Source organism: Elephas maximus, chromosome X (genome assembly GCF_024166365.1).
Source record: "Elephas maximus indicus isolate mEleMax1 chromosome X, mEleMax1 primary haplotype, whole genome shotgun sequence".
In the NCBI taxonomy this organism is placed as follows: domain Eukaryota; kingdom Metazoa; phylum Chordata; class Mammalia; order Proboscidea; family Elephantidae; genus Elephas; species Elephas maximus.
Window position 1 is genome coordinate 68,817,164 of NC_064846.1, and position 20,970 is coordinate 68,838,133.

Genomic DNA, 20,970 nt, shown 5'->3' on the forward strand with positions numbered 1-20,970 from the left:
AACAAAAAGAATGAAAATGTCCTAAAAGTTAACTGCATTTCAAAGAGAATAACATTTTATGAAGTAAATCAATAAATAACTCATAATTGTAAGGCTCCACACACACACAAAAAAAGACCCACTGCTGTCGAGTCAATCCCAACTCACAGCTACCCTATGGGACAGAGTAGAACTGCCCCGTAGAGTTTCCGAGGAGCCCCTGGCGGATTTGAACTGCCGACCTCTTGGTTAACAGCCGTAGCACTTAATCACTACACCACCAGGGTTTCCTGCAAGGCTCCAGGATAAGAAAAAAATGTATTTCTAGAAAATCCACTGAAATGCTTCATTTGCATTATTACATAAATTTAACTATCTGCCTGTGATTTTTCACTTGACAAAAAAGTCTTTTTTCTCCTTGAGTAGTACTTGAGTATGTGTAGAAAATGAAATATAATTAATCACTTAAAAAGAGAAATTTAATGCAATTTTCAATTGAGAGTATCTAGAATGTGAAGAAGATAAAAGTGTTGGGTATAAGAATTCTTGAAAATAATTAAATGTCTTCATTATTTGTTAGGAAATTTTGACAGAAATTTAGATGGCTTCTTTTTCTTTTTTTAACTGAGAAAGCTTTTTCATCAAGCCTTGATGTTTTTCATTGAGGGAAGGCAGCCTCATGGTTGAAATACATAGCATGCCTCCATATTATACTATCAACTAATCAAGCTATAATATTACATGAATTTCTCCAATCTTACATCTATAAACATAAAAATATGCATAATAAATCAATCAATTACCAACACATGTAAAAATTTCTGGGTGGATAGTTCATAATATAAAAAGAACAGGATAATGCTGTAATTTTAAAATGCACCACTTCCAAAGGTTATACAGCCTTCAAACAGAATTACTGAGTTAAAAAGAGCTTATTGATTTAGCTTTAAATCAAACCAAATCATTTAAAAATTCTTCACCTAAAATCTACCTATGATTTTCTAAATTTTCTAGGATGGATGTGTATTATATGTGTGATGAAAATAAAAGCCTATGACTACTGTAAAATTTAAAAAGTTTAATCCTAATTCTAAATACCACATTCAGCCACAGATGTCATGTATGAATACCCATAATGCATGAAAAGACAACTTGTACAGTTCTTTTAAAAAGCAGTAATTATATACAACACATACAACTTTATAATATCACAGCACCTTTGAATATGTTCGAAACCTACCTCTAAATAATATGTTAAATAGACAAACAAAAACTAAGCTTCACAAAATCTAAGAGAACATGTCTATTACACAAGAGCACCTATAGGAAGCATTTACGAAGTGTGGCTTAAATTCGTAAGCGGTCTCTTAAGATTTGCTTGTCCTCTAGCATTTCTGTCAAGACAGGCTTCACACCACTCCTAGCTAGATACACAATTACAAAATCTAATTAAACAGTGAAGAATGCAGGCAACAAAACAGTAAAACAAGTCAGTATTATTTTCTGTAGAAATTAAAACCTTACTAAATTTTATACAAAATAGTGGTTGACTGATTTAATCTAATTTTGACTTGAAAATTCTAAACTGTATGTGTTCACCTTGATAATGTGGACGGGGTGGTTAACAGAGAAAATGGAAGCTATATACATAAAATATTAATTAATGGATAGAATTAAAATTTTTTCATCATTTTTTAAATATAAACCATTGAAAATGAAAATAATTTAAGAAATGTAATGGCTCAAGTATTTACTTTTAAAAATTAAAGCACTTTTATATTTAAAGTAAAAGGAGGGAATGTCACAAATCTGTTTTCTATTTATGCACTCTGGATTTTAATCAAAACAAAATATTTCTTTGACTGCCTGCAGTACACAATATATTGTGGCTCATCAATTAGTAGTCTACACATGATACCATAGATAAAATCCTCCGTAAATTCACTAAAGGCTTCCTTGTCTTACCTATATTGACTCATTTTTATATTTGCCTTCCTTTTGTCTTTCCCTGTTCACTGACGCAAACAAGAATCAGAGAGACTATCAAGGAAACATCATTGAGAATACTCCAGGATATCACTAACGCCAACACAAGAGGTAGGGAGGTATCTGATACCTTCTAAGACAAACACGTAATAATAACAACAGTTAAATTAAAGGTGTCACTAAATCAACTGATAAGAAGAAACTAATTAGGAAAATTCCTTACTTATCTCCTCTCTAGCTTTTGTGGGAAACTAGTTTCAATGCCTTCTTGTATTTTTCTCAAATGGTAACATTATTCCGTCAAGCATAGGTGAGGGATAGATCAATGGAATTCAATACACAAAAGCAGAATGTATTTTCATGTATGGCTTAATTTTAAATATGGTTAAATCTAAATAATCATTGTTTATATTGATATTTATGTCCACTGTAACAAGAAGAGGAACTACTTTGGTGTTGACATCATCAACGTAGTTTGTTTACTGCAAGCTTTAGCTCAGAGAGCAGGATAGAAAACAAGTTAGATGTACTCTTCTCACAAAATCTGCATCCTGAAAGATGTAAACCCTTGCAGCTTTAAAAATAAAGTTTCTTATTTCCATCCTCTGCAAAGATAACACTCATAAAACTAGTGAGGATGCATTAAGAGATTCTGGATAACTATTTCAAGACATTATCATTTTCATGTATAAAAAAATACAAAGGAGTAATTGGGAGTTTTTCTTATTATATAGTCTTCAAAGCAAGGATCACCGAGGCAAAAAAAAAAAAAAAAAATGAGGTGCTGTCCCTTAGTTCACTGAACAGTCAGAAAAGGAGACATCAGGGTTGTCATGACACACTCATATTAATAATGCATCTATATAAAAATTATATACTCAAATGGTGATGAAGCCATGGTAGTGTATTAGGGAGTATTTGAAGTGCTGATTCCTTCTCTTGGGCATTACCACTTTATTCACAATTAAATTGAGACTATGGATTTCAGAACCCCCTACTATTAGTACATCTTGATACTTGCAAGGTAGTGTCTCCAAGAGTCTAAGAAGTTGGTTAGATTCTGACTTACTTTAGAGTGATCTGAGTTAAATATTTATCAAGAAGAAATTGGGAGGAATTGTTTAGTGGTTCTATATAAATAACTTGTACAAAGGTAAATTTTAATTTTAAGCATTTTTCTACACAGTAATTTATAAGTATGTAATACAATAATTTTTTTAATACAATATTCTAACTTATGTGACATTTTCCATTACCATTAAAAATAGTTCCCATTCACAGTCAATACAATCAACTAACTAGTGTTTAAAGAGCCAGATAGCAAGTATGTTCAAGGAACTCTACATCCTTGGAGGTACGAGGGATTCTCTATTTAGTCCACAGAAACACTAAGTTTTAACATCAACCTATTTAAAATATTACCTAAACATCAAATATCCAAGAATTACACTAATTTGCAGTGCTAAATAAAACATAAACCTCTTCTAAATACATCAAAGAACACTTCAAATAATACACTAGTTTTAATGCACATACACATAATAGGCCAAATCTTATTCACATTTTAAAGTAAAATGACACACAATTAAGTATTTGAATCAAAAGCCAGGGAACATAACCTTTATGCCATAATTATGAGGGTCATTTATACTCCCTTCTCGTCTCAAGAAATCATGATTTTTTTTTTAATTCTGTTAGTCATGTAAGGCATAAACAGCCTAAGGGTAATAGTGTAAAATTGGAACATGTCATTCTGTGCTAAGTAAAATACAATGTACACCCAATTCAAGAAATTTACTCATTTGTGTAGGAAATGAGCTAAGTGACACACCGTGAAAAGTTAATTTTAAGTGGCAACTTACTCAAAACAATGAAATATGCTCACGAATTTAATGCCAGAGAAATAAAATAGATGTATTTAGATGAGACTCTAGTATCTTAGGCGGTTTCAAAATTAAGATATAATCTTTAAAAAAAAAATCTTACCTAAACTCTTGTTTCTACTCTAAAATGACTGAAGCTGTATTTCACAATACAAGAAATATCAGTATCTTTTTCAAAATATCAGGGAGTATAAAGAACTTTACATTCTCCTTTTGATAGGTATAAATAGAAAAAAATGTTTTCTCTTTCAGCATTTATTTAAAAAAAAACATGATTACAACAAAAATAATTTTTAATGATGAAAGTAGTGGAATAAGATTATAATCAACGGAAGAACCCAATTAGATTATTTTATATAATCCACATATTAAACAGAGTGATGGCTAATTAAAGTGATTTTTCAACAACACTATATTAGTTAACATTTTCATAAAAATGAATTAAAGTTTTTTGGCTTATATTTATTTATTTTGGTCTTAAAAAAATATCTTGCCCTAGATACCTTTCAGAAGGGTAGCTTGGATAGTTCAGCTTCACTTCCAAACCCCCGGAGATGGTGTTTAACTCTTCAGCAATCAGACAGGGCAAGTAATTCCATCTTTCATGTTTGATGTATTAACCATCAGTGTGGGCACCAGGACGTATTACAACACATCACAGTTGTTGCCATTCAGAGCAAGCAAACAGAAACAGCATGATAAAGCTGCTATTTCACTGCACTGTTTCTTCCATAAATTTTAAATTTTCATTTCCAGATACCAGCTAAAGTAAGTATGAGATTCAATGGGAATCCTTCTTAAAGTTGTTTTGTTTTGCTTGCTTTTACACCGGGAAATTCAGATTACCAAATCTTAGCCAAATTTTGAAATCACAAATCATTGGAATTTTTTGGAAGGGGAATATAATTATGTTGTTCCTAGAAAGTTATATCTCACTGCAGATTTCAATAGTTGATGTCCTGGAATCAGTCTAGGACAAGAAAAATAACATGTTATCAAAATCAATGATTGTACTCTAGGAGTCTTAATTGCCTAGCATGCTACATGGCTAAAATTCACATTACCAAATGATAGATGCATAGAATCAATGCTACTAAATTTAACTGTGGTGAATGTCAATCCTATTCTAAGCTAACTCAGTCTGCTGTTACCATTTGGGATCCAGACATAACACCTATACCCTGGTTACATCAATGAATTGTCTTATAAACGTCCCAAATTTCCACTATTCTATATACCTCATTTCTGCAGTTACAAGACTATTCCAACTCCAATCACGGTAATTTGTTAGGATTTTTTTTTTTAATGAACTACCTCAAATATATGCCTAAGACAGTGTCTGGTACATAAAAGACTCTCAAAAATGGTACTTTAAACAAATTGTACTTTCAATTTTATTCTCTTCTCTATTTTTCATGTGTATAATCTTCATAATAGTTTAATAGGATTACTGTGATAAGCAAGACATGTTTTTGGCAGTATATCTATTTTATATTAAATTACCAAAATTTATTCTAAAGTAGTTATTTATATTTATGGTATTTCTAGCATCATACCAACCAAATGCTATCTGCTTGCTCTGAAACACTGAAGGTGTTCATAGAAGGTAATCTACAGATTCATCTTCTTAAATCTTATGTTTCTCATTTCTACTACAATACGTACAAAAATGCCTTCCAGAATAAGTATAGAAATTTATACCAAAGAAAAGCATCATATTTCCCAGGTATAGGTGGCTTTATGCAATATATGCAGTGCTAACATCAACGTATGTAATAAATGTTCCATTTTTTTTAAGAACACTAGTCAGAAAAAAAAAAAAATCCCTAGAAAGTATTTTCCCTTTCTAAAACATGAAATTTCTGATAAATCCCCCTAACTCTTACAGCCTACTTAAAACCAATTTATTTCTTCACTTTTACACAGGCAGTCCTCGGGTTATGAACTTCGGACTTAAGGACAACTTGTACTTGCCCTTTAATATTATGTAAATTTGCCCTCACTTTGAAACCATTGAACTGACCGCCCCTACTCGCAACAAATTCTTCCTCACAATCACCTTCACCAGCTGCACGTGCAGCTTTTAAATCAGGGAAAAGGCTGTGGGCCTTTTCTTGCACTAAAGTACTGTAAGGCTAAATAAGAACTATATGCACCTTTTCCAACTTACCTACAAATTCAACTTAAAGACACAGGAACAGATCTTGTTAGTAACCTGCGGACTGCCTGTATTTTTATTCTGATGGGTAATGAACTAAATGTAAACAGCACTCTAAACCGTCTTTTGGAAAATACATTCCTTACTTTGTATAAAATTCACTGGACTATTTCTGCCTTCTAGTAACTAATATTTTCTCCCAATGTCACAGAATTCTTTTAAGGAACAACGATTTTATATTGTATTGGCAGATATTTTCTCCCATTTTGTATGTTTTTTTAAAAAGAAGACACCAACTGTACCTGAATTTTTAAATATATAGTTTCTTTTTCAGTGCTTATCTTTTTGCATTCTGCAAAGTCAGTGAATATAAGATGCCTCTTTTGGAATTGATCACAAGTGGAAGAGTATATAGAAAGGGTGAAGAACATTGCAAATGTAGCACAAAATATGAAGATTCAAATTATTTTTAGTATCACATTAGTCTGCTTAAGTTCTCCAATTCATTTTTAGAAGGTACTTAGTAATGAATACGAAACAACTGTGAACCAATGACATACGATCTACTATTTCGCAATTTTTCAAGATGTGAAAAAATTCAGTAAGTCATCTCAGAACTCACTGATTCTAGGATAGCCCTTTAAGCTAATAAAAACTAATAATGACCAATTTATTCATATTAGCATTTACTTTTTCCATATTTTTCCTAATTCGTGAAGCCATTTGTCCTCTGTTTAGGACAAAGTTTCTTAGCTAAAGAATATAAAATGCCATCATGAAAAGTTATCAACTTTATTGAATTTTAATTTATAGAATATGAAAAAACTCAAACAGGAAAATAGTTATCAAACACTTTTTTTTCTTCATCTGTGCCTTGCTTACTGTATATTCATATACTTCAGTAAAAATGTCTAGCTCATAAAACTTCTCCAGGCTTTTGAAAGCAGTTGAAACCAGAATTTGCTCTTTTAACTGACTTTCTGAACCAGTATATTAAAAATGATGATCTTCAGACGTAATTCACAAACCCCACTCTTTGAATACTCTTTTAAAACTAATCACAAATTGAGCCCTGGAAAAAGTGCTATTGGGATACACAACACACATAAAGTGTTCATCATAAAGGATACTTTTCGGTTGAGAAATGTTTCTGAAATGCATAATAATGACAAGAATTATATAATTGAGTGCTGTTTCAAATAGCTAAATATAAACAAAAACACACCATGAGATGTTAGGCATCTATTATGTGTGTCACTTATCTAAGATCCACCTAGGCAGGGAAACATGGGGTTCATCCAAATTTGGGAAATAACCATTGCCCTGTAAACTCACTCAAAGCATAAAAGAAACCCCCACACACAAATACGATGTTTCTATTTTGCCATCTGCAACAGCATAACTGTGGACCCACTGTAACAAAAATCCACTCACAACTGAATAAGGAACTTACCTGCATTGTGTGTTTAACAAAGTAGGTTAATACTATTGTGTTATTTAACTGTGCATATCTTTGAATGACCTTGTTTCTTAAAGCCATTTCCAAACCTGTGGTAAATTATTTTCATTGCTGTCTTGAACCCAATAGACTTCTATACTATCTCTAACTTTTTGTGAGAGGAAGCCTATTTTGACTTTCACACTGCGACCATTTTGTTAAGCCTGACTAGGTTTTCAAAAGCCTTTACTCACTGAAACTGAGATTAAGACATATACAAAATAATAAAGTCAATATATGGCATGATTTCAAGAGAAAAAACTGTAGATGGACTGTATCACTTGACTTTGTCAAGGAAAGAAGCAAACTTAAATAATTTACTTATGAATTTGTAGTTTTTTTTTCATCTTCCCTATGGAATACAGATAAAAAGCCACTATGCAAATTCTTGCTTTCATAAATTTATTGGGTCTTAAATTATTCTGCACAAATTTCTTCCATCTTAATTTGCATCTTATTTTCCTTCATGCCCATTATAAAAAAGCAAACATATTTCATTTTTCAAAACTTATTATCTCTTAAGAATGTCTACGGAAGGGTTCTAAGTATCTTGTATAAATATGCAAATATTTAAATGGATATCTAAAATAAGGTTCTCATATATATTTCATTCTCTGGCTTGAAAATGAGAGTGAGAAGCACGTATCCTCATCTTTCTAACTCCATTCTTGTTATATTGTGCGAATTAAGATAGATTTTACACACAGGAATAATGGTGAGTTCCTAACCTGAAAATGACTTTTTTTTTTTTTTCTGTATGTGTGTCTGGCCATGGCTGGCAAGGGTGGGGAGGAAGCAGATCTCTTGGTGCTATTTAGACACCTTGGGTATACACAGATTTTCCCATGTGCATCTGGAATTCTCAACATCATTAGTATTAAGAGATGCTCATCAGATTTTGAACAGGTTTACTGAGATGTACCTAGCCCAGACTGTTCTGAAACTCTCGCACACAACAGTATTGACTGAGGACAGTGTTCTCACTTTACATTGGTTTAGAGTGTTTCCAGTATATTCTCTAGGAAGAAGCATCATACTGCCATCTACAGACAAAATTCCCCCTATTATAATCATCATTCTACACCCAATTTTCCTAAATCATCAGTCATTTTATTCTGATTTTCTACCAAACTTAAATGAATCCATATATCTATTTGGATAATTCTGCAAAATATGATCTTTTCTCTCTCTCTCTCTGTGTGTGTGTGTGTGTGTGTGTGTGGCAGTGGTTAAGAGCTCGGCTACTAACCAAAAGGTCAGTAGTTCGAATCAACCAGCCGCTCCTTGGAAACCCTATGCGGCAGTTCTACTCAGTCCTATAGGGTCGCTATGGGAGCACCATGAGTCAGAATCCACTGGACAGCAACAGGTTCAGGTTTTCAACTCAAAAGATTGTATAAAGCCCTACTTCAAATGAAAATAATAAAAAATAAAGTTAGAAAGCTCAGTTAGAAATTTGAATTACCTACCGGTCTGGCGTGAACAGACACAGGGGCCTTAAAGGTTGTCACTGAATAGCTGCACTCAGAAACGCTGTAGGGATCAGAACTGCTGGAGGAACACTTGGAAATGGAATCACAGGCCACAAAGGTGTTATCAAGAGGCAGTTCCTGGATGATGTGGTGCTTCGAATTCAGGGGAGTTTCAGGCTGGATCTGGAAGGCAGGCTGTGGAGAGGCAGATTTGTAGTGCTGGGCCAAATCAGGGCTATCAGGCTTAAAAGTAGTAGGTGTTGTGCCCCAGCTGTAGGTGCCCATGGCTTGGTCTTCTAGCTCAATGGGAAGGTCTAGTGTGATGCTGTTTCCATCAGTGTCAGCATCATCTGTCTTAGCTTCTTCAATAGTGACAAAGTTAAGCAGCAGGTTCTTAGGGGCATGCTTCTTCTTCTTCTTCTTCTTCTTCATCATTATCATCTGCCTATTTTCTGGGTTTGGAGTAACCCATTCTGAATTCTGCTTGTTTTTCTGGGCAGCCTTAAGGTGTGGGGACTGGCGACATCTCACCACAGCAGCGATGAGAAGTACTAGAACGACAGTTATGGTGCCAGCAACGATAGCAACCATGATCTTGACATAGTCAGTGCTTGGTGAGGGTGCCTGAGTTGTCTCAATATTTTCGGTCTCAGGATTTTCAATGCTCTTGCGCACCAGTTCATAAATCAGTGTAGCATTGGTCACTGACTCATTCACGAATAGATTAACAATTATAATATTGAAGAGAGAATCAGGTTGTCCTAAGTCATTAGCTTTGACTACCAGTCTGTGTAAACCAAGATCTGCAGCAACACATTTCTCCTTCAGTGTAATGTTGCCTGTTGTTTCATCAATTATAAACAGACCTTTTGTATTTCCTCCCACAATGCTGTAACGAAGCTCTGCATTCGTACCAGTATCATTGTCAACAGCAACTACCTTGAAGACCACTGTTTCTGGATTAGTGGATGGTAGAACCAATTCATAAGTGTAGTTGGTAGGAGGGACAACAAAAACTGGTTTGTTATCATTAACGTCGACCACATTTATCGTCACTTTGGCTGTCGAAGAACGTGATACCCTACCAGCATCCTCAGCCTTTACATGGAAAGTGTAAGATTCTTGTTTTTCTCTATCAAACGAAATATTTGGTCGGATGACACCAGTTTGTGGATCAATAGAGAAATCATCATTCACATCTAAAATCGAGAGAGTGACTGCAGAATTTTCTCCATAATCAAGATCAGTTACAGTGATTAGTCCTACTGTGCCATGTCTTGGAAGGCTTTCAGGGACATAGAAGTTATACTCGTTGTGAGTGAAAACTGGGCTGTTGTCATTCTGATCAAGAACGGTCACTAAGACTGTGGCATTGGTCATCAAGGGTGGTATCCCATTATCTTTTGCCAGAACTGTGAAAGAATATTTTTCCTGCTTTTCCCTATCCAGTTTCTTCACTGCAGTCAGGATGCCTGTACGATGATCTAGGTCGAATTCAGACGGAGCATCAACACCTAGCAGGTAACTGATCTCAGCATTACGCCCACTGTCTGCATCTGTTGCACTTATTTTTGTTAGCTGGGTGCCAGGAGAATTATTCTCAGGAACAGAAAGACTTATGAAAGGCTGGGTGAAAACCGGAGCATTGTCGTTTTCATCTTTCACTTTGACGAGGAGCATGGATGATTGATTCAAAGGAGGTTTGCCAGCATCTGCGGCCAGTAATTTAATGGCGTATTCTCTTGTGGACTCATAGTCGAGATGTGAAGCCGTCTCCAGGAGGAACTGATTACTGAACACTGGCCTTAATCTGAAAGGGACTTCATGATCTGTGAAGCATGTCACCCTTCCATTATGGTCAGCATCCTTATCTGTTACAGTTATAAGAGCAATTTTGGTGTTGAATGGAGCATTTTCTGAAAGAACCACAGTGCCATTGATTGGATTGATGATGTATCTTATATCAATTGATGGTACATTGTCATTGACATCTGTAACATTTACCAGCACCATTGCTCTTGCTGGCATCGATCCACCATCACTTGCCAAAACAAGTAATTTGTGGTTCGGTGATTCTTCCCTATCCAGTGGTTCTTTGATTGTGATAAGTCCAGTAGTGTCGTTGAGGTGAAACAGTCTCTTGGCCATGTTAGAGACTAGATTGCTGAAAAAGAAGTGAATCCTGGCATTTTCACCTATGTCGGCATCTGTGGCATGGAGCTGTGTCACTGAAGTACCTACAGGAGCATTTTCTGGTATACTGACTTCAATCTCATTCTCCTTGAAGACTGGGTGGTTGTCGTTTGTATCAGCTACACTTACTTGCAAAATAGCGGTACTGGATCTTCGAGGAAAGCCGCCATCTTCAACCTTTACTTTCATTACATATGTATCCTTCTCTTCCCTATCTAACTCCTTTTGAACGATTAGTTGTGGCATCTTCTGTCCTTCTGGTGTTTCAATGACATCAAGCCCAAATACACCTTGACCCTGGAAAACATGGAATGAAAAATATTTTAACGTATGTAATTATGTAATGAGATCAATTTTCAATGTCTTTAAACTCTATAATATAGTAGAATCAGCTCAAAAATAGATACCAGAAGACTTGGGCTCTAAGTTCCAGCTCTGCCTATAACTAATATTGTAACCACAAGCAAGCTGCCTAATTTCTCTAGGCATTTGTAAAATTAGAAGGTTGTGCTAGAAGATTGTCTGTAACATTTCAGGCTATAGCATTTTATAGTAATAAATGTAACTCATTTATTTAAATTATTAAAGTGTTCAAAAGGAAGGAGTACATAGAATATAAAAAATAATTGTCACTAAATTTCATGTGATAAATGAAGCTGTAAGTGAATTATAATAAGTGGAGTAATTTATGGTTACACCAAATGAATTAAATTGTTACTGTAGATTTCAGTTGGCTAGGATACTTTCGCAACACCAAAAATAAAAATTGAGTATGAAATAACCATCCAAGGCATTAACATGTGTATAAACCAAACAAAAACCAAACCCAGTGCCGTCGAGTCTATTACGACTCGTAGTGACCCTATAAGACAGAGTAGAACTGCCCCATAAAGTTTCCAAGGAGCACCTGGCAGATTTGAACTGCTGACCCTTTGGTTAGCAACCATAGCATTTAACCACTACACCACCAGGGTTTCCCTAACATGTGTATAATATCTAATAAATACAATTGAAATTTTTTTCAGAGGGAAGAAATACATTCTGTAATTAGAATATAAACCTGCATAAAATATACAGAATTTTCATTTTTTCCTATAAGAACAAGACATTAAAAATGAAATTATTTTGGAGTAACAACACAAAGTTAATTTACTTTTTGAAACTGGTGTGCTGAAATGTCAAATAGGAAAATATAGCTTAGGACAACATGTATTTTCTCTTTATGCCCATGAGGTCACAATATGGGTATTTTGGGGAAAAAAAATTTTAAAAAATCCTTCTCCGAACTCCAATAAGATGGGTTCTACACAGATAAACTGATCCTGCAAGTTGACTGAGGAATACTGTTGACTGGCTCTCAGGAGGAGTCAGTCCTACACAGTGACAGTTATAAGATTTTGACAGAAAAGAGTAAGATAAGGTACTGGAGGTTGTGAAGAATATATCAGAAGAGGACCTTCGGATTCCTCTTCCTATTACATGAATGTTTTGTGAATATGCGTGTGAGTTAATTCCCCAATATATTTGTAGACAGAAAAGCTGCTGACACAGCAAGGACCAGTTATCGATCTTGCATGCATATGCCCTATCATAAAAGAACAAGATAACACCTGAATTTTTTGTTTGTAGTTTTGACATACCACTGTCTAAAATAAGATCCTAAAGATTAAAAAAAAGAAAAAACCGTTGCCATTAAATCGATTCCAGCTCATAGTAATCCTATAGGAAAAAGTACAACTGCCTCATAGGGTTTCCAAGGAGCAGCTGGTGGATTCAAACTGCCAACCTTTTGGTTAGCAGCCATAGCTCTTAACTACTGCACCACCAGGGCTCCATCCTAAAGGTTAAACCACCAACCAAACCAAATTCATTGCCGTCAAGTCAAATTCCGACTTACAGTGACCCTATAGGACAGAGTAGAACTGCCCCATAGGGTTTCAAAAGAGAGGCTGGTGGATTCGAACTGCTGACCTTTATGGTCCGCAGCTGTAGCTCTTAACCACTATGCCACCAGGGTTTCTGTAATACACCCTGGTGGAAGACATAGATGCTTATTACGAAATTTAAGGTGGCATATCAGAAATATAAATTAAGATAATTGGCTTTCTACAATGTGATTTTTTAAATATAAATTTCAATGTATATTGGTTATCTAGTTTTTAATTCATATAACTAAAAAAAAGCATCCTATTCACATTTTAATTCATATAAATGAGCAAAAATCTGGATTTTCTTTGGATAAATTATATAAGCAAGGGAAACATTTTGTTACATCTATTGACAAATGTGAAAATTATCAAATTTAAATATACTATTTCTTAAACTGCATATTTTACAAATAAAAATTATAATTTAATGAGAGTGCTATTAAATATAAATAAACCATATTTACTATTATAATTTTATCTAAATTAACTTAGTGATTACTAATAATTTTATTTTTGCAGTAATATACCAAAAAGCTTTTAGGAAAGTTCAAATATAGAATATCTCATTCATGGGTAGAAAAAATAGTTTATAAATTCTACTTCGTAAAAAATTCATGGCACTTAATATTACTCTGTTAATTCCTGGCATGCCAAAATTGAGCAACTAATATGGTCACAGCATTCTCCTAGACATTGAGGATATGGCAGTGAGTAAATATAGTCCCTACCCTAATGGAAATTAAATCTTAGCTAGCATGGGAGAAAATCATTGATGATCACAGTATTAATTGATGGTATTGATATTAACAGGCATATATGATAAAAGTTTTTTTTTTATAAAAGAATAATTACATTTTAATAAGAGCTGTGAGTGGATGTTAAAAGGTATTATTAGAGGTTCATGTATTATAAAACCCAGTGCCATCTCCTTATTATTATTAATAATATTGTTACAAAATTATATATGTAAATATATAATGTACATACTTATATATATATATACTTATAGTAATGAGTATTAGCATATATATTAAAATATTATATATATATAAACTATACTATTATGCAGTCTAGTTTCCCCTTATATAATAATGATCTTACTATAATATTACTATGTAATTAGAAAGGAACAAGTAAATGCTCTTCTAAAGTTCTTGAGTTTCAGAACCAGTTACCCGATTCATGACCCTAATGCATCTAAGAAAAAATGACTATGCTAGTTTTATTTTATGTACTTATGTTTATGTATTTCATGTTTATACATTTAGTTTCTAGCTTCTATGTATTTGCCTGAATTTTGAATCCGACCAGCAAATAAAGACAAATTTATATCAGTTGAAAAAAATCCAAGAACAACATTTCACTGTCTTTTAATCAGTTTATGTAAAGTGACAGTAATCTTAATTTTTTTTTAATGTTCAAGACAATAATTAAATATACATAGCAGCTAATGGATAATTCCCCTATTGCTCATCTACATTCTGTGACTGCGCTGTCCCACATGACAGGCATTAGCCATAAAAGGCTATTCAAATATAAATTAAATAAAATTGGATAAACCTAAATATTCAGTTCCTTAGTTGCACTAGCCACATTTCAAGCTACATGTGGCTAGTGGCTACTGCACTGGATAGTATAGATATAGAACATTTCCATTACTGCAAAAATTTCTATTGAACTGTATGTTCTAAGATGTCATAATATTTTCCTGTCAAAAAACAAAACAAAACTCTATGTTCAGCCAGGGGATTGCCTAGCATAATTCCCCCCAATACACACACCTAGATATTTAGAATTCTACAAATGGCTTGCTAGTTTATCTTTTTAAATTCATATTTTACAACGAATTTGAACAGGAGTTGCCTATATGTCATATATAAATACTTTTCAACGAAGTTTTAGCCAGATTATTTGTTTTGTGCCAATGTGTGATGCCAGAATAGTCACTGAATGACTATTTCAAGGTTGTTCCTCAGCCTCTTCTTCAAGAATAAAGAATGACTAACACACGGACCCCACGATAGTCCTACTCTTGGCAGTTAGCCGAATTTACATTCACACCCACAGGAGCAATGAAAAAAACTGAAGCCCTCTGCCAGATATTTGACCATGATATGAAAACAGTGGTAAAGAGGAAAGGAAGAAATAAAGATGCATGCCTCTGTAATTCATTATCTCCCCAACTTTAGCACAGACATGCCCCATATACAAAACGAAGTAAAAAGTTTGGGACAATTGAACTGTAGTATTTTGAATTCCAAACCTACCTAAATTATTTCCCCCCTTTTTTTTTTTATCTATAGAGTCAAAAACTCCACCTGAGCAAAACCTTAGATATCTCTTCCAAACGTTCTTTGGTCTTTGGTGAGATCACTAGCTATCATTCATATGTGTGTATCTCTTTGTAATTTACTTCAGCCTAATACACTGATGTAACCACAGCAATGGACTCAAACATACCAAGGATCATGAATATGGTGCAGAAACAGGTAATGTTTCCTCCTGTTATACATAAGGTCGCCACGAGTCAGAGCCAACTCAACAGCAACTGACAAAAACAATACACGGATGGATTTGAGTGTGGCGTAAGATGGCAAGAAGCTTTGTTTATACGTACACTCTCTAAAGAGACAGCACCTAGCATGTATAAACATTCAATAAGCAGCTGTTAAATGAATAAATCCAACAATTAAAAGGATAGTTCCTATGTTAAAAGATAACAGAAGAGCAGAGTTTGGTTGTTCTTATTTCTAATTCACAGGCTGTGTAGACACAGGAATACCCTGTAATTGTTAATTTAAATTTTTTTATTTTACTTTTCCTTTAATAAAACTGTCTAAAAATCATTTTGTAATTATTTTATGAAACTACTTTTTTTCAGTTAAGCCAAAGTGTCAATCCCTAGCAAAATTTTACAACCTAGTTGTAAACCTTTATTTTCAGAAGAAATGATGACAAATACTAAATGTGTTATGTGGCCAGTGCATTAGGTATAAAACACAAAACTCTAAGTGTGTCAAATACACATGTGTACAAACAAATGATAATTTTTTTTTTAAACTCAGAGGAGAAAACGACATATAACATAAACTGGGTATAAGAATCATACACACACATCATGTAGATTTTGTATTCTGACACCTTAAACTGCACTGATCTCAAGTACACAAAATAGCCAATTCGGGGTCAAGAAAAATGTATGGACTGGGTAATAACATCATGTAAGGCAAAAGACTTTTTATTTCATTTGTGAGTGATATTTTTTCCTGAATTCAAAAAATAATCTTTGTGGTTGTAAGCCCATGACAAAAGCTGCTGAAATAAGCAAGATGTTAAGCCCATCTGAGACTTTAATTTTTTGTAGGGATTTACAGAATCAAAGAAATGAAAGTTGGTGTTGAACATGAAAACTGCCAAGAGAAGTATTTTGCTTTTGAAAAAAAAGAAAAGAATAAAGAAAATGCCAAATAAAAAGCTGTATGTTTTTCCAATTGTTCTGGGAAAGAATTAACTGAGCCACTGTACTAAACTTTAACATTTTTGACATACGCATTTGCAAGACACCACTCTGCTGCCTATTGGAAGGTAATAAATAACACTGCACTTCCAGAGCCATAAATCTGGTACAGTTGCCCAGAAAATGTACAGAGTGGCAGTAAGTGCTGAAAGTAGTTCCAAAGAGACTGGATTCCAAAACTGATTTAAGTAAAAATGTTTACTCTGTTGTTCAAGGAATGCTGGGGGAAAGACTAAAAATTTATATCTGAGTTTCTACCACTGTTTGATTTCTTAAGAATCAACCTGATTTTTTTTTTAAGTTTCCTTTTTTTTTTTTTTCCTAACTGTTCGTGACTGATATACCTTCAAGCCAGAGAAACACAAGAACATACTTTCAAATGGATAAGGCCACTATTTTATTTTACTTATTTTATTTTAGAAAGTTCTAGGGAGATAAACTTAACTATTCGGAGCACAAATATAATGGGCACTCATAGGGTCGCTATGAGTTGGAATCAACTCAACAGCACACAACAACATGATAAATTTAACTTTGATTCCACTAAAATGTGTCTTGGGTTCCTACAGGATGCCTAGAACTAGTAGGGAGAATAACAATTATTTCTTACATATTTAATATTGTGGTATTATTTAAATTACGGAGCCCTGGTGGCACAGTGGTTAAGAGCTTGGCTGCTAACCAAAAGGTCGGCAATTCAAATCCACCAGGGGAAGTCAGCTCAACTGGACTAAACCAAAAGCTAAGAAGTTTCCTGAATACAACCAAAGACTGCGAGGGACAGAGTGGCAGGGGCAGGGGTCTAGGGACCATGGTTTCGGGGGACATCTAGGTCAACTGGCATAACAAAGTTTATTAAGAAAATGTTCTGCATCCCACTTTGGTGAGTGGCGTCTGGTTCTTAAAAGCTAGCAAGTGGCCATCCAAGATGCATCGATTGGTCCCAACCCACCTGGAGCAAAGGAGAATGAAGAATACCAAAGACACAAGGAAAATATGAGCCCAAGAGACAGAAAGGGCCACAGAAACCAGTGACTCTTGAGACCAGAAGAACTAGATGCTGCCCGGCTAACACAAAAGACCACTCTGACAGAGAATACAACAGAGAGTCCCTGATGGAGCAGGAGAAAAGTGAGGTGCAGAACTCAAATTCTATTTAAAAAAAAAAAAAAAAACAGACTTAATGGTCTGACTGAGACTGGAAGGACCCCAGAGGACATGGCCCCCAGACTCTCTGTTAGCCCAAAAGTAAAAGCATTCCTGAAGCCAACTCTTCAGACAAAGATTAGACTGGACTAGACATAAAATGATACTGGTGAGAAATATGCCTCTAAGCTCAAGTAGATACATGAGACTAAGTGGGCAGCTCCTGTCCGGAGGTGAGATGAGAAGGCACATGGGGACAGGAACTGGTTTACTAGACACGGGAAATACAGGGTGGAGAGGAAGAGTGTGCTGTCACATTATAGGGAGAGCAACTAAGGTCACATAACAATGTGTGCATAGGTTTTTGTATGAGAAACTGACTTGAATTGTAAACTTTCACTTAAAGCACAATAAAAAACATCAAAATCAAAATAAATAAATGAAAAGCTAAAAGTACAAAAAAAAGAAAAAGCAGTCCTAAACATACCGCCACACAACTCTGAGTCCATCTCTCATCTGTCAGTTTGCTGTACTGTGTTGGCTTACATGTTGTGCTGCTGGAAGCTATGCCACCAGTATTTCAACTGTCAGCAGGGTCACCTATGGTAAACATTTGTCAGCGGAGCTTCCAGACTAAGACATACCAGGAAGAAGGACCTGGTGGTCTACTTCTGAAAAAAATTAGCCAGTGAATCCCTTATGAATAGCAATGGACCAAAGTCTAACATAGTGCCAAAAGAAGAGACCCTCAGGTTGGAAGGCACTCAAAATACGACTAGAGAAGACTGCCTCCTCAAAGAAGAGCTGACCTTAATGATAGAGTCAAGCTTTTGGGACCTTAATTTGCTGATGTGACATAACTCAAAACGAGAACCAACAACTGTAAATACCCAACAATAACCAGCATTTACAATGTACTAAGTATGAATCTAGGAAAATTGGAAGTCATCAAAAATGAAATGGAATGCATAAAGATTGATATCCTAGGCATTAGTGAGCTGAATTGGACTGGTATTGGCCATTTTGAATCAGGCAATCATATGATCTACTATGCCGGAAATGACAAATCGAAAAGTAATGGTATCACATTCATCATCAAAAAGAACATTTCAAGGTCTATCCGGAAATATAACACTGCAAGTGACAGAATAGTACCCATATGCCTTCAAGGAAGACCAGTGTCTTAGGCTGGGTTCTCCAGAGAAGTAAAACCAGTGAATTGCGTGTGTGTATGTATTTATATATATAGAGAGAGAGAGAGGAAGTGGCTGAGGTGGTCATAGAGGCTGGAAAGCCATAAGTCCATGGGTCAAGCTGGAGGCTTCTCCTGACTCATGTAGCTGCAGGGGCTGGTGAACCTAAGATTGACAGGTCAGACAGCAGACCTCTGGCTCACAGGCTGCAGAGGCCAGCAAATTCCAACATTGTCAGGTAAGCTGCTAGCTCAAGTCCCAAGAAATGAGGGTCAGATGAACTGGAGCCAGCTGCAGGATCCAGAGCAAGCCAAAGCCCTTTAAGCATTGCCAGAAAGTCCACATATATTGAATGAAGGCCGCATCCCCAAGGAAACTCCCTTACAATTGAATGGCTGTTCATACCAGATCTCAACATGGAGTTGATTATATTATATCAGATCTAATTATGGAGGTTATTACATCATTACATAGCTACCAAATGATACCATAACTGCCAAACCACTGAGAATCACTGCCCAGCCAAGTTAACACCCAACCTTAACTATAACAACCAATTAATAAGACTATTATTCAAATTTACACACCAACCACTAAGGCCGAAGATGATGAAATTGAAGATTTTTACCAATTTCTGCAGTCTGAAGTTGATCAAATGTGCAATTATCAATTATGAATTGATAATTACCGGTGACTGCAAGGTGAAAGTTGGAAACAAAGAAGGATCCATAGTTGGAAAATATGGGCTTAGTGATAGAAATGATGCCAGATATCACATAATAGAATTCTGCAAGACCAACGATTATTCATTGCAAATACCTTTTTATCAACAACATAAATGACGACTATACACGTGGACCTCACAGGATGGAAAACACAGGAATCAAATCAACTACATCTGTGCAAAGAGACAATGGAAAAGCTCAATATCATAAGTTAAAACAAGGCCACAGGCATCTACGGAGCAGACCACCAATTGTCCTATGCAAGTTCAATTTGAAACTGAAGAAAATTAAAACAGGTTCACAAGAAACAATGCACAAAATTGAGCACAACCCACCTGAATCTGGAGACCATGTCAAGAATAGATTTGACACACTGAACACTAATGACAGAAGACCAGATGAGGTGAGGGATGACATCAAGGACATCATACATGAAGAAAGAAAAAGGTCATTAAAAAGACAGGAAAGAAAGAAGAGACCAAAATGGAATGCAGAAGAGACTGAAACCTGCTCTTAAACATAGAGTAGCTAAAGTGAATGGAAGAAATGATGAAGTAAAAGACCTTAACAGAAGATTTCAAAGGGCAGCTCGAGAGACAAAGTATTAAAATGAAATGTGCAAAGACTTGGAGTTAGAAAACCAACAGAGAGGAATGATGCAGGAAGCATCAAAAGAAGATGGAAGAAATACAGAGTCATTGTACCGAAAAGAACTGGTCAAAGTTCAACCATTTCAGGAGGTAGCGTATGACCAAGAATCAATGGTCCTGAAGGAAGAAGTCCAAGCTGCACTGAAGGCATTGGCTAAAAGCAAGCCTTCAGGAATTGATAGAATCGTAACTGAGATGTTTCAACAAATGGATGCAGAGGCACTGGAGGTGCTCACTCATTTATGCCAAGAATTTGCAAGACAGCTACCTGTCCGACCAACTGGAAGAGATCCACATTAGTGCCCATTTCAAAGAAAGGTGACCAAAGAGAATGCAGTAACTATCCAACAATATCATTAATATAACACACCAGTAAAATTTTGCTGAAGATCATTCAAAAATGGTTGCAGCAATACATGGACATGGAACTACCAGAAGTTCAGGCCAGACTGAGAACAGGACATGGAACCAGGGATATCATTGCTGATGTCAGATGATCCTGGCTGAAAGCAGAGAATACCAGAAAGATGTTTACCTGTGTTTTATTGACTATGCAAAGTAATTCAACTATGTGGATCATAACAAATTATAGATAACATTGCAAAGAATGGAAATTCCAGAACACTTAACTGTGTTCATCGG

General features: G+C 35.1%; 1 protein-coding gene across 3 annotated transcripts in view; it reads right to left on the minus strand.

Annotated features, from left to right (window-relative positions):
• The window catches only part of PCDH11X (protocadherin 11 X-linked), an 857,900-nt gene that overhangs the window by 750,289 nt on the left and 86,641 nt on the right, over positions 1–20,970 (minus strand). For 2 of the 3 annotated variants that reach the window (XM_049872539.1, XM_049872538.1), the window contains one exon: positions 8,974–11,466. In XM_049872539.1, the coding sequence (XP_049728496.1) occupies positions 8,974–11,466 (2,493 nt within the window). Of the gene's footprint in view, positions 1–4,567; positions 4,819–8,973; positions 11,467–20,970 lie in introns of those variants that run through there. The other variant, XM_049872540.1, reaches the window with a different exon arrangement.